The sequence below is a fragment of the Saimiri boliviensis genome, chromosome 2 (genome assembly GCF_048565385.1).
Source record: "Saimiri boliviensis isolate mSaiBol1 chromosome 2, mSaiBol1.pri, whole genome shotgun sequence".
Lineage (NCBI taxonomy): Eukaryota > Metazoa > Chordata > Mammalia > Primates > Cebidae > Saimiri > Saimiri boliviensis.
Genome location: NC_133450.1, coordinates 167,468,051 through 167,483,175, shown reverse-complemented (window position 1 = coordinate 167,483,175; position 15,125 = coordinate 167,468,051). Strand labels below are relative to the sequence as shown.

Here is a 15,125-nt window from a genome sequence, read left to right as displayed (position 1 = left end):
AACAAAAGTCTTTAGGAGTAGCTCCCTATTCATTTTTCATGTGTGTTTGAAAAATTTACTCTATACCAAAAAGCAAAAAGCAGTTGTACAAAAAGCACTTGCATGTGAGACTCTAACAATGTAAGGAATAGTTACTACCTAGTGGCCAACTATTTAAAAGGTGCATCAGTTCCCTTCCTGGATCAGTTACAAAAAATTGATTTTTGTATGTGTGCTTATGGGAAGTATTTTTTTTCAAAAACATTCCTATCAGACTTGAGGCCATTTTCACAAATAAAATACCAAGCTAATTCATTCTACATGATATGGGCTCCTCCATCATGATAGTGAGATTTGATTTCCTGTTTAGCAAGACTTTTAGACAAGACATTTCCCATCCCATATCATTAAGCACATCTGCTTAAGTTCCATCATTAAAAGCTGTCACTTTTTCCTGATGGACTTTCAGTCTGCTTTACATTTAATATCATATACCATCATTGATTATTTCATATTAGACAGCTAATATCTGCTGAAAAAGTACATCTAGGTATAGGACCCTTCTATTTAACCAGTCCTTAGTACCTCAGCAGGACAGTCACTAGAGCATGGAAGTGTGAGGCACCCACATTGAAATATGAGATCTGCTTTACTGGATAGATTTTTTAGGGGGAATAAACTAGTTGATTTGAAGTCAAGTATCATTTCTTTTCTATCACTTGGTATACACTCAGACAGAAGAGAAATAAAGACACTTTTGGTTACAAATCCCACTTCTCTAGGTTTCTTATACATGGACAGGGTGTTCGTTCTCATAGTTCACAATTTTTATCTTTGTTTTTGTTCTTCCTTAATCAGCCTACACAGCCTCAGGCACATCTCAAGCCAATCGATATGTGGGACTAAGCCCAAGAGACCCATCCTTCCTACATCAGCAACAGGTGGGCAAGTTTCACCCAGGTGTGATGGTGTAGCCACGCTTTCGCTTCCGTGCTTCTCCATGTTGCCTCTTAATCTGGACTCAGAAGGGGGCTCCTGGGGCTTCTGAGACCGAAATTGATCATTTCATTTCCCAGAATTTTTTCTCATTGATCCGTTGTTTCTCACCTCTTTGAGCAGAGTTTCTCAAATTGGCTCATGACCTTTTCCATCTCTAGCATATATTGGTAATATCCATGTTAAAAGCCTTTTAGCCAAGTGTATTTTTCTCAGTTTCATTGGCTATTGAGAACTTACTAGCCTATAGCTTTCAAAGACAAAAACTGCAAACTGTTTTAAAAGCCAACTAGAATGAAAGCAATATATAATTTAAGTTTGTGAGTGATTTCATATTTTCCAGATGTGTTGCTCCTCACGTTTGTATTTTAGTCCAGGATGATGAGTTATGAAGCTAAAATCTCAGGCGACACTTCATTCCTATTTTAATAGCTTTAAATTGGTTTACTGATTTCAGATATGATAAAAACACTTTTTTTTGTTCTGCTGTCTTACATCCTTTATGTTTCTAGTAGCATTTTAAATTTCACATCTCATTAATGCTGTAAATTTAATGCAAATGAAGTGTTTACCCAAACTGTGAAATTATACAGCCAGGATTAATGGTGGCTTATAAACAGATTAGCCACAGTCAAAAGCATGGACCATACCAATGTAGAAATCCCACGATTCTAGTTATAGGATAACAAAAATAATTCTAAACAGTTCTGAATTTAAATATATTTTATGATGCATATGTTTGCTGCTCTCAAGTTTTGATAGCAGAGCTGTTTGAAATTAACAGTATGCAAAATATTACATAGGGGAAAATTAGGCTATAAGAAACAATGAGGAGCTGTTGTTAACTAACTTGCTCTTTATTTATGAATTGCCTGTACATATATATGAGTTTTTGTATAGGTGGTAGGATACTTTTGCCCACTTACTTTGTTCTAGATCTGTTCACTTCACATACCCCGGTTGTGGCCTACCTCACTGTGCTTGGTGTGGAGTTCTCAAGTCCTTTCCAGTTGCAGCCCAAGGGGGCAGACTGCATATTAAAGGTCACCACATGCAGGGCTCAGAGAAAATCATAAAGATGATAGCTTATTCAGGATACTTGATGTTTTGCCAGGTTTTAAAAAAGCAAAACAAAACAAACCAGAAGAGTGAGAACTAACTGAAAACATCTGTACACAGTTATGAAAATACCAAATAATAATTAGTGGTTTTTGCCAGCCATTGACTTTTCAGCATAATTCTCTGCCATGTTGATTTTTCACCTCTAAAATTGCTATAATATGAAATGAGTTGTAATTACTATAATATGGTTCTATTTGACAAATGTATGTGTTCATTTTTTTAAAGAAGCAGGATGTATAGGTTTAGAAACTTGTTCTTTTAAAAATCATTACATATTCTCAGGAATATTTTTGTCCTGGGATTTGCATTATTTTTTGTAACACATCTCGAATTTCCAGTTAATTTTTAATTCATAAAAACGTGCCTCCATTATTTAAACTGTTAGCCCCAAATGCTAGGTAGAATGCAGTACCCATTCCATGTATTTGGAGGCAGCCTTCCTCCTCCACTACCCTAACCTATGGCAGCTTTAATTTTCTTATCCCTTATGATAGGCGTTGAAACCTCATGTAATTATGATTACAAAAGTTCATTAATATAAAAGTTACTGCTCCTTTCACATATCTAAAAATACATCAAGAAAATTTAGCAAGCATCATGAAAATAAGAATTTTAATGTAGATAGCATTCTGGCACATCATATTTTTAAAAAAACTATGAGTTCTAGAACTATAAACTTTCCAAAGAAGACAGCCACTTATTTAAGTGGACCACGTTGAATCAAGACCACTTAGAATGTGAATTCGTTTTTTTCGGTCAGCTATGGTTAATATTTATGCAATGCATGATATATATAGATCCTTGGAAGCAAAAAAAGTGTCCTTTATAGCTGAAAAATGTTAAATATCATGCAGACAGATAATTTGTCCTCTATGTAATGAAAGAGTTAGTGCTATTTTTTAATTTGAAGAAGCCTATGTATGCCTTATTTCATGAACTCTAGTTTTGAGACATGCAGAAAATACGTATCATGCTATAGTAACCTAAGGCTGTAGTCAAAAGCCTTTCGTTTTGGCCTTTCAAATTTTAAAAGAATTACAGAAATGAAGTTTTATGTTTACTATCCAGGAATAAAGGGACAGATATAGTTTAAATGACTTCAGTAAAGTAAAGATTATGCTTTCCTACAGTAGAAATGAGATTGATTTACTGTGTCCTTTCATTACTTTACAAAGATTTAAAAGAGACCACTCTTCTAGAGGCAGGTTCTAAATGCATTTGGTTTAAAGCACTCAATGATGAATGGAAAGGAAAATCAAGGAGTACATGAAATAAAGGTAATCAATCATGTTATATTAGCTAGGAGAAATTCAAAATTAGAAAGGCAGTGCTTTAGTCTGAGAGGGTTCTTTTAAACATTCCCCATAGCCTTTAATATACATGACCCTTTAAGAATAAATATCGTCACCAGGTACATTTTTCAGTTCATGGTGGCTGCTTTATAAAGATTTATCCATTTAGGTTATGAAAAGTACTGATGTGTAATTTTGAGGGCTTTTTTTTTTTTCTTAGAAAAGAACTTGAATATAGCCTACATAAATCAGAGTTAATGATAAATTTAAAGTTGTTGGGTAATTTTGATTATTTCATAAATAATCTTTCCACAAGATGATACTGCAGTGGAGTTTCCAGTATGGTCATTTCTAATACATAAGCATACTAGCATTATCAAATTGAGATGAAAAACTTTATAGTATTAAAATGAACCCTGTACTTCACCTGTAAGAGTAATACATTCATATTGTCAAATCTGCATACTAGAAGTATACACTTTTATATCATTTGCTTGGTACAGAGACAGTTGTTATTGGTAATTATACATCTTCCTGCTCCTTTTCGTAATAGTTACTACTGATGACACTGGTTGCTAACTGATTGGGAATACTAGCTTATTTTGACTGGAAGGAAGTTCACCTATTGAAAATATATCTCATTTAAATCTAAAAAAATAAATTCACGTAGTCATAAAGAATATTTCCAAAAGGTTCATGTAAACCAGTTGATAATCTGCCATCAAAAATAATCCTCCCTAATCAGTCATAAAAGTCAGCTCACACCAGCTGATCAGTATTTGACTTTAGATTTTTTTCTTTATCTCTTAACACAATCTTGAATACTTTTCAAGTCTAGAACTAGTCTGTCTTTGGGATTATTGGCTTAGTTATTGCATTTGCTATTGGCATGGGGGAAATCTGAAAATCAGAACTTCAATTGGAGCTTCATTCTTCTTGAACTTTTCTATTGGAAGATGGTTTTGGTGGCTTGAAGAACTCATGGGCCCTGCTTTGGCAAACTGAACTCATTAGTTCTGCTGAGAAACGTCTTTTTATGATTTGGAACATTTTCAGAAATGTGGAACACCTCCACACTGACTTAACTTCATAGAAGTTTAGTAAAATGCGGTATATCCTTTTCTCTCTCATACTTTATGCTTCATCAACACATTGTACAGATTCATTATGATAGGCCATGAAGGCACCACGTTTCCCAAATTTTATCTCTCTGAGAAAATGGGAACTATCAATCATAATGTTGGATGGTACTTAGAAAATACAGAAAGTATTTTATGATCCAGTCTAACAATTTTAGCATAGATGAATGATATGAGGCAACTTACCTGAATTAGCACCAGTTTCTTATCTGGTCAACCTCCTAGTGAGTTGCTAATTTCAGGCCTCTTTCCTTTGCTATTATAGAAATTTTGGTACTGTTAATACAAGAGAATCTAGCTAATTTGATTATCGCCATTTTATGTGAGTCTAAGGTCATAATAAAAGCCTAAATTCTTACTATTGTACATCAGTTCAACATATATTTAAAAATTTCTTTGTAAGTTGGAAATAAAAGTTGTCAGCTAAGAATTTTCTAGTTTGAAATAAAAGGTCACCGTTCAAACAGGCCATTGAAGTGCTTATTAACCTTTGATGTATATTTCAGATTTTAATTGAATAAATTAGGAATTCACTTTTGCCTTTCCTAAGTGAGACAGTAAAGTCAAGTAAGGTGTAGTTTATAAGAAATTGGCCTTATTTTCATAATCTCAAAATTATAATCTCCTGACTATATATATTACCTATAATAAGAGCTAATGAATCAGTGGCCTGATCAATTCAGGCCCTTGCATTACTTCTCACAATTGCATGGATTTTATTGGTGCTTGGGCTTCAGCATGTTACATCTCTTGCATGACTATATAATTCTATTATTTGAATTTCAATTACTGGGCTAGTTTATATTTAAATTGTTTCAATACTTTTCTTATAACACTTTTCTTTTTAAAACTACAATTTGAAAGTACTTCTCATTACACTGAAAATTTCTGTTACACAAAATGGCCTTTTTAAGAAATTGCCTCTGTAGGATTTTTTAAAACTAAGATATTAGTTTAAATCTTCTTATAATGTTTGTCCTGGTAAATGGCAAAGCCAAAGCTTGGTACTACCATTAGAAAGGTAGTCATTTATTAGAGGCAAGCAATTAAAAGGACACAAGTGGACTATCAACAAACTTTTCAATACAGTCAGGAAGCAGGCTATCAACACTTGGGCTGTTCTTATTGTGTCTGTTATCATAATTGACAGCTTGACGTAAAACGCTATCACATGACTTCTGGGTAGGTATGTAAGTGGATAAGAGGTCACTTTTCACGTATGCTAGCTTGAAAGGAAACACATTTAAAGGAAGTTTCAGTCGAAATAATGGCTATGCAAATGTTTAGCTCTTTGGCTAGTTCTTAAATTCAAAAAATCCTTCCATTGTCTGTCTTTTTCATTCACCGGTTTGTTCACTTACCTTTGCTGGATATCAAAGACTAATATCCAGATAAGCTGTTCTAATTCATGTAAAAGTAATGTTTTATGTAAACTTAAATTTTAATCAACAAAAAAAGGATAAAATTATCTTCTTTTCTGAAAATATTAACTTTAAAAGATCTAAGTTGAATTAAGGAGGTAGAGGGAATTCTGAAAGTTATATTTACAGATATTTTAGCATTCAGTATTCTTGAGCTTCACATACAGGGCAGGATAGAAAAGGAACAATGACAAGCAACTGGTGTAGTGGGTGAGAACCAGGGATTAGGAGGAGTCAGAAGGCTTGAGATTTAGTGTCCATGTGGCAGGGCATTTCTAACCTTGGACGAGTCCTTAAACCTTGGTCCCCAGGAGCCTTATCTTGGAAAGGAAAATGAAGAGGTTGAACTATGTGAGCTCTGAAGTCCCTTGAAACCTTAAAATTTAAAAGTTATAGTAGCTTCTAATGAAAAAAAAAACTTTCATTTTCTAATACTTATGATTTATGGTTAATAATGTCTATCCTGCTCATGGACTATGCATATTCATTTAAGTTAATTCTGCGTCTGCTAATTAAATTAAATATCAAGAAGCATGGGTTTCAGAAATTGCCATTAGAAGTTACTTTTAAGATCTGAGGTTGATTTGAGTATCGTTTTTGCTGTCGTTGTTGTTTCCCATGTGTTATATGTGAAACATGCAACACAAGTTTATTCTGACTGTTTTTCTTGTTCATACCATTCCTTCAGAGGTTACATACTATTCATCCAGAGACCATTTAATTTGCTCCATGTAGGTAATTAATAATAGCAATAAAATAAAATTCTCCTAATTCAAAGTATGAATATTGGAGTGTTAATCCTTTTAAGTATCTGTCTTTCCCCGCAAAAAGAATCTTCACCCCTCAAAAATATGTTTCCTTGAGGGTCTGGAGAAATGAAGAAACACAATAAAATATAAAATATACCTTTCAAGATATTCCCCTGAGGGTATTTACCTTTTTCTAAAAAAAAAAAAAAAGTGAGAAGGTAAATTTGCCTGTGTTGATTGTTCCGTTCACAGTAATGGTTTATTGGTTCAACTGAAGTTTGTTGTCAACATAGGGACTGTTAGTACATCAGCCTGTTTGCTGAGTCTAGCAAAGTAGAACATTTTGCTTACCTTCTTTCTTTTGTTCCCAAAGCCAATTGCTGTGCATTTAACAAAAGACCCTGTTAATAACAAAGGAGGACCCCCATTTGAATAAACGAACTCTTATTCTGAAGTCACAAGCAGTATTAATTCTTTATGGCTGCTACTTACATGATTATTTGAGTGTAGTTTAGGAAAAGGATAATGATCCAAATCTTAGGTGTTTCCCCTTTATGCAGCCATTTGAGAGGAACCAGATGGCCCCCATCCTTTTTCTTTTTTTCTTTGAAGCAATCTGATTTGAGTTGGGCCAGGAACAAGGTTCTCCTTCCAGAGACCATGGAACTCCACCCTAAGACCATATGCAGTGAAAACCTCACCTTCCCTTTTTCCTTAGTTGTTTAAACAGTTTTAACTTTACCCCTTTACTGATAGCATTTTGGAGGTTACTCTCACTTTTTTACTTTGCCTTTTGTTTGGTTTTGAAATTCTGGGCATTTTCTAGACAATAAGATTTCAACTGGTACTGCATATAAATTAAAGGATTAAAATGATTTATGCAAGTGAGCATTTTTGTAAGGATATGCATAATATCAGTTCTTTTTTAGAGTCTATATTGTTACAAAAATAAGAATTGTTTCCCACCTCCACATAAAAACAGACAACTCTAACAGACTAAATTTCCAAACTGAATGGCACTTGGTATTTTAAATTTGATTACTCTTGGGAGAAAAAAACCAATTTTCTATTTCTTAATGAAAAATGCTTTGAAAAATTTTTGAAGCATTCTTAAAGCTTTGCACTTAGGAAAATTCCATATAAATGAAAGGCACGTATTTATGTGCCACTTAAAATTAAAGTTCTAAAACTTAAAAAAAGAGAATTTACAGCTGAATTATCTAACCCTGATTCTGTCACAGGACAGAAACTAAGGAATCACTGGCCCAAACTCAAAACAGATTGTCACCTATAAGGTTAAACTTCTTTAAAGCCTAATGTAAAATTATTTTGTATTAGGAACATTGAATTATTCCAATGCCGAGAATATGTAACATGACCCCCAAAAAACTTAAATACACTAGAGTCTGTTCAAAATTTGCTTGGTCAGGAAAATCTTGGTCAAATAAGATAAGGAAATGATTTTCTTAGGAATTACTATCATAGAAATCTTTGGTGAATGAATTATTTCTATTTTAATGATGTAATTACTTCCCCCACCCATACCATCACCTTTAAAGTTTCACTTTATCAGGAAGTTTGTTATTTCTAAGACGCTTTACGACCAAAAAGGTTTATTAATTGAAAAAAAAACCAACATGAACAGAGAAGCTCTTGCTCAAGTCATCTGACTTAAGTTACAGCATGTCTCCCCAGAAACTTAAATGTTGATAATGGTATGGTACAATCTAAGCATATAAATAACATATTATATTTTACATTTTTAACAACTAAAATTAATTCGATACTAATTAATTTCCAGCCAATTTCTTTGTGATTAAATTATTGCTAAATATTTTTATTGATTATTTTGTATGTACTTAAGCATATTTTTCTGTTTGGGAGAAATTATTTCTATTGCATATATCTTAAATAGCTGAAAATGAGTAGCTGTAGTCAGGTTTATTCCCTTTTGATGCTGCTTTTACAAAAGAGAAGTCCAAAAATTTGTTCATTTTAAATTGTACAGCATATGATCAAAGATAGCCCACTTGACATTTTTGGGGGTGGTAAAACAAACAAACAAACAAACAAAATATTAGCAGCATTAACCACAAAAAACTAATTTACAACACATTCTTCTGAGGAGATGTGGTCCTGCAGTTGTCTGTGGGACAATAAGCCAATCAGTGAGTGATATTTAGATTCCCCTGGCTTTGGGAAAGTAAATTGTCTTCCTGAAAACTTCTCCAGCCTAAGCTGAGAGCCCCATAGTTACTAATCTGAAGTTAATAATTAACAGAATGTATATGTGCTATCCCTAAATATACATCTCCCCTCTTCTACATCTGTCATTGATTCAAAACTAGCATTTTCCCCAGCCTGGGCAACAAAGCACCATCTTGTCTCTACAATTTTTGTATTTTTAGTTAGCCAGACATGGTGGTGTGAACCTGTACTGTAGTCCCAGCTACTCAGAAGGCTGAGATGGGAAGATCACTTGAGCCCTGGAGGTTGAGGCTGCAGTGAACCATGATCGTACCGGTGAACTCCTGCCTGGGCAATAGAGGGAAACCCTGTCTCAAAAAACAAACAAACAAAAATTAAACAAAACCCTTGCATTTTCTTTGACTAGAGTAGAGTCAGTAAGTGATTAATCAGTAACGTTATTGTTATACAAAGCCAAGTTTCTTGAACTGTTTTCTGATTGTTTTCATTGTATTTTTTAAGCTTAAAAAAATTGCCTCGTCATCACACTAAATTTGATTAGATAACCCATTTTGAGAACTTTTAAAAAAATCTTACCATATTGCTTCCCACTAGACTGAACACATTTACTTCTTTGAAATATTTAAAGTGTGTTATCTGATTTAAAACAAAGGAAGTATACTTTTTGCCCTTCATGGGAGTATTTTGGTCCATTTTAAGAGCATTTATGACCGGGCACCATGGCTTACACCTTTAATCCCAGCACTTTAGGAGGCCAAGGCGGGCAGATCACTCGAGGTCAGTAGTTCAAGACCAGCCTATCCAACATGGCCAAATCCCATCTCTACTAAAAATACAAAAATTAACTGGGTGTGGTGGTGTGCTCTTGTAATCCCAGCTACTTGAGAGGCTGAGGCAGGAAAATGCTTCAACTTGGGAGGTGGGAAGTTGCAGTGAGCCGAGATGGTGCCACTGCACTCCAGCCTGGGTGATGGAGTGAGACTCTGTCTCAAAAAAAAGAATATATTTTTTCTAAATTATTTACTGATTGATTTCTGACTTCTTTATGACATATATCCTGAGCAGAATCTACATGTCTATCAATCTATTGATCTATCTATGTATATGCAGGGAATTTTTTCAGTTCTTTAAATCATAAAAGCACTTTTAATTGAAATCCTGAACTATGCATAGAATTAAAACACATGGTCTGGAAATTTGAGCTAGTATTTTTGGAGCCTCATAGATCTATAGAAAAATGAGCAAAAACTACCTTTCTAGAACTCCTGAATCACTGTTACTTAGCATATGCATAAGCTCAAGAGTCTAAAAGGAAAATTAAAGATGCGTAATATTATTTAGCTGTAACATTATCAGAAATGTTTAAAATAGTTTATCAAAATTTTTAAATTTATGATAATTTATGGTACTTTGGTTCCAATCAACATCTGGAAATTCTCACTGAAAAACAGCAAACAAGGTTTAGTGGATTACTGTGAAGAAGTCATCTTTTGAATGTAAGATGCTGTTAATTTACAGTGTGGCTATCTAAAGGTTAAAAACTAGATTTGCTAGTGTGTTTTCCCCCCTAAAACGATAGGTTTAGTTTCTAAAGAATAAAAATAAGCAATATATCTTTTCAATAAATCTGCTAGCACTGTGGGGCAGCTGTTAACCAAGCAGAGCTGGATAGGGTTACTCGAACAGTCTCTGAAGGGCAGAGCTGATGATTCGGAGATCTGGGAAGAATTTGTTTCAGCTTGTATTCAGTGCATTCCTCACTTTCTTCAGATGTAGTAAAGTATTTTAAATGCCATTACTCTGAGTTTAAAATAAAACTAGAAATGCTTATCAACTCTTCCTAAACAATGCCAGTTTAAGCAAAACAAAATTAGTAAAAGGTTAAAACTGAAGACCTTGATGCTTCTAAACACAAGTTAGGGTGAATGTTTGTAAGATGGGTCTTTCTCCTCTAAACTGCATGTCTTCTATGTTTTGCAAACTGCATGCTTAAAGTTATTGATTATTTTATTCAGTGCAGATTATTTGGTACGATGCATAGAAAAAAATGCGTTTTAATTTTCTTTCTAAAATATATCTCTCTATTGAATATTAACGTTTGCTTTTATTTCAGCTCAATTTGTACTCTAATAATGGCTAATTGTTATGTTCTAAGCACTTGTTTCTCTTGTATGCTTTAATTAATAGAGAAGCATATTGCAATAGCTTTTTCTAAAAAAGAGTCTAGGAATTTTGCTTTTCAGAATAAGATTTTCTTTTGCTTTTTTTTTTTTTTTTTCTTTAAGTTGCCTCTTGGGAAAGTAAGGTTAATGCCATGTACAGTACTAGTTTGCATGTGTTCATTTAAATACTAAAAACTGTAGAACTGCTCGATCCATATCTGACTGCTAGGTTTCAATTGACAGCTGAGGATTTGTGACTGGACCATGAATCAAAACGGCAGGCATTTATACCCCAGTACCAGTGAGGATACATTGGGAATTACTTGGCAAAGGTAACATTTTAATTATTTCCAACCCTACACTTACACCTAAAAATTACATGAGCTATAGTGTTTGTTTTTAACTAGCTTTACAGAAAATATATGTTGAAAATTTAGTTGTTTTGGCTATACCATTCTTCTTTCCTTGTCCTTCTCTTTTATTTCTTATGTATATGGGACGTCAAATTAAGTTGGGACTATAGTATATACTTACTGATCATTGGAATTTTTAAATGCTGTAAAATGTTTTCTATAATTTATAATATTTTTGGTGGGGGAGGGGGTGGAAGTTGACATTTAGATTTTAGAACCTGAAAAGTGAAATCTCAGCTTCAGGGAAGATTTTTGAGCTAACTGAAGATAAAGCATTGGTTTTCACATTGTAGATTCTTCTTATTTCAACTCTTTCCTCTACTGCTAATTCTAAGCCATTTCACTATTCATTTGTTCCCATGTTGTAGCAGGGGAAAAAAACTAGAAAGAAATTTTAGTTAGTCAATATAACTGTTATTGACAGCACCCATAAATTTTGGAGTGGGAAGATTGTTGGAATCAGTAGCTAAAGAAGGAATTTGTTAAAGTTTTAATTTCTGTTTGTATACTGATGTGATTCATAGAAGATTGACTTTATTTGGTTGGCTGAGAAAACTATTCTAAAACTTCATTTTCAAAACCAGTTCTAATATTGTCTCATGCATTTCCTTTAGAAAGTAAGTAGTTCAAAGTCAGCTGCTTCTTATATGTTATTTATTTAAGAACAAATTGTATCAAATTGACTAATAATTAGATTCATGGTATAATCATAAGTAATCAGAAATAAAAATTGGCAGAAGAGAATGAGGTAATCCCATAAGGAGTTCACCAAAGACAGTGGACATAATTTTCCAACCCAGCTCTGATCGTAATCCTCCTTTGTGGAAAGTGTCTGTAGAAAGGTAGATACTCAGACAGCCTTGTCTGCCCATCTTCATATTGGTTCACACAAAAACTGCTGAAGCGTAGATTTTAAAGAATCAAAATAATTAAATGTCCACTTTAATTCAGATAAAAATTAAGGGAATTATTCAGATTATGTTTCGAAGAACAATGACTTTTTATTAATTCACTACCAAGTGGAATACAATGTGACCTTTCTTTTTGAAGATTGAGGTTGGGTGCGATGACTCACACCTGTAATCCTAGCACTTTGGGAGGCTGAGGTGGGTGGATCACCAGAGGTCAGGAGTTCAAGACCAGTCTGGCCATCATGGTGAAACACCATCTTTATTAAAAAAAAAAAAAAATTGATATAACTTCCACTTTAAAAAAGGATATATTTTTACACATTGTGATTTTTTTTCAAGATTATATTCACCCTTTTGAAAAAAATACAGTATATGCTTATAAAAAGAAGATAAGCTTAATGGAAGTATCTTATCCAAATAGGCTTAATGATTTTAATAGTCTTAATTAAATTAAATGAAAAGTATCTCATTAAAATATTCTAAATTTAAAAAACATTTTAATGTTAATTTAATTGAATTTAATAACCAAAGATTTGCATATTTTATTTAATAACTCATATATCATACTCTATCAGTTACCAAAATGGCTCATGTCTGCATACAAGCTTAACATATTTACAAGAATTGCAAACCAGATGACATGTACTCAAATTTGTAAATGCACCTATAGCTTTGTGAACTTCCAAATCTGTGGAATATTGATTGACTTACTAAATCGAAAAATAGCATAGCACCTCTAAAACATATTTGTAAATTGTTAGAGATTTAAAATATAACTTTGCCTAGTTACTAGCAATTTTTTAAATAAAAAATTGATAGCCCATGAAAAAAGAAGGTGAGTGGACAATAAATCTCAGAAGACATGTATTGGAGAAAATGAATCTGATAATTAAACTCAGTTCTTAGGGCAGTATTGTTGATGTTACAGATCCTCTTCCTGATGAAAAATTGTTGTGGTTATCAGTTTTAGGTCATAGTAAGTCAGAAAAATATTCAGAATTTATTTAGGTAAAATTTTTTTTCCTCTCAAAAATAGTAGCTTTTCTTTTGATTAGTAGGTAATGACATGTAGAATGGTCTTAATGATTCCAAAAGCTCTTTAAAAGGTATCTTTTATTTTTATTTATTTTTAATTTTTAGACGGTGTTACTTTCTCACCCAGGCTGGAGTGCAGTGGCACAATCTTGGCTCACTGCAACCTCCACTTCCCAGGTTCAAGTAATTTTTATGCTCAGCCACCACAGTAGCTGAGATTACAGGCGTGCGCCACCATGCCCAGCTAACTTTTATATTTTTAGTATACACTGGATTTCACCATGTTGGCCAGGCTGCTCTGAAACTCCTGACTTCAAGTGATCTGCATGCCTTGGCCTCCCAAAGTACTGAGGTTACAGACATGAGCCACCTCGCCCAGCCAGTATCTTGGTTTGTTTCTTCTCTTTCTATCATGATTCAGAAAGCACATAATTGATAATGGCAGACATCACATTTCTACATTCAACAGGTATTATTGATCTTTTTGGTAGACTGTCTAAATGCTGTGGTGATTGAAATGCTCCTAATTCTTAAAATCTAGGTGTGATGCAGTTCAGAATAAATAAATTCAAATGGCACAGTTTGCTTTGCTTTGTTATAGTTTTCAAAAATGGAAACAAATAGAGTTTATATTTGACAATACCATAGGCCTTATCTGTGGCATGACAGCTTTATTCACCATTTAGTTTGTGACCTGTGGCTGTTTTTAAGACATATTTTTTTAAGAATATTGAAAAAAGAAGTCCTAAATGTCTGTAATTCTAGCACTTTTAAGGCAGATAGTAGACGTCTAAAATCTTCAGGGCATGGCTGTAACTTTAGAGTCATCTAAATAAGTTGAAAATATTTAAGAAATGTAGGTCTATTCATCCAAAGAATTAAATGATTTGTCTTTGTCACAGTGGAATAAAGAAATATCACAGGTTATTTTTGCTGTAGTTGCCTTTTAACAAAAGGCTATCCCTGGAGACTGTAGTGGAAAAGGACAAAGCAAAATGGATGTTTTTGGTTTTGCTTTATTTTATTTTGATTGATTGTTGTTTGTTGCCATTACTTTCTTTGTGCAAACACTTTTCCATGGTCGCCCTGTTTTCTGTTTTATACTAATTGCCCTGTTGAGGTGTTTCCATGTCAAATGCAGCTCTTTTTGGAACTGAAAATGGCAGTGCCAAGGGAGCTGTGCAAGTACAATCAAAGCTGGAGGGTTTCCTCTATCCTTCCCTAACCCCAAGGCATAAGCATTCCCTCAGGAACCAAAGCTGACTCTCTGGGAAAGTTTTCACAGCCTTATTAGGTTGCAACCCTGAAGGTGTTTTGTTGTTTTAACCTTAGAATTTTGTGAACTCTGGGGATGTGTGTGTGTGTGTGTGTGTGTGTGTATGTGAGAGAGAGAGAGAGAGAGAGAGAGAGAGAGAGAGAGAGAGAGAGAAAGAGAGAAAGAATGAGTAAAGGAGTTATTTCCACCTTGAGAAAGTCAATTTTTCTCCCTAAGTGAAAGGTCAGGAACTGCGGTTAACCCAGAGTAAAATACTGGTGAAAGACTCACTTCTGCTCTAGTCACGATGGGCTCAGATCTTAGGAGGATGATAGGTGATGAATTGCTTAAGCTAGGTACTGTTGTGTTTGTGCTTTGTCCTCATGTGGACAAATTACCTTGTTGCATATGTGAGTTATGTGGGCATAAACATATACAGCGGT

General features: G+C 33.8%; 1 protein-coding gene across 18 annotated transcripts in view; it reads left to right on the top strand.

The window, feature by feature from the left end:
* The window catches only part of NFIB (nuclear factor I B), a 236,749-nt gene that overhangs the window by 204,536 nt on the left and 17,088 nt on the right, over positions 1-15,125 (top strand). For 7 of the 18 annotated variants that reach the window (XM_074394837.1, XM_003928155.4, XM_003928154.4 and 4 more), the window contains 2 exons: positions 838-920; positions 11,312-11,400. The exons of 4 other annotated variants lie outside the window; for them this stretch is intronic. In XM_074394837.1, coding sequence (XP_074250938.1) covers positions 838-920; positions 11,312-11,400 — 172 coding nt within the window. Of the gene's footprint in view, positions 1-837; positions 921-11,311; positions 11,401-15,125 lie in introns of those variants that run through there. 7 more of the 18 variants (XM_003928156.4, XM_010338744.3, XM_074394839.1 and 4 more) reach the window with 3 other exon arrangements.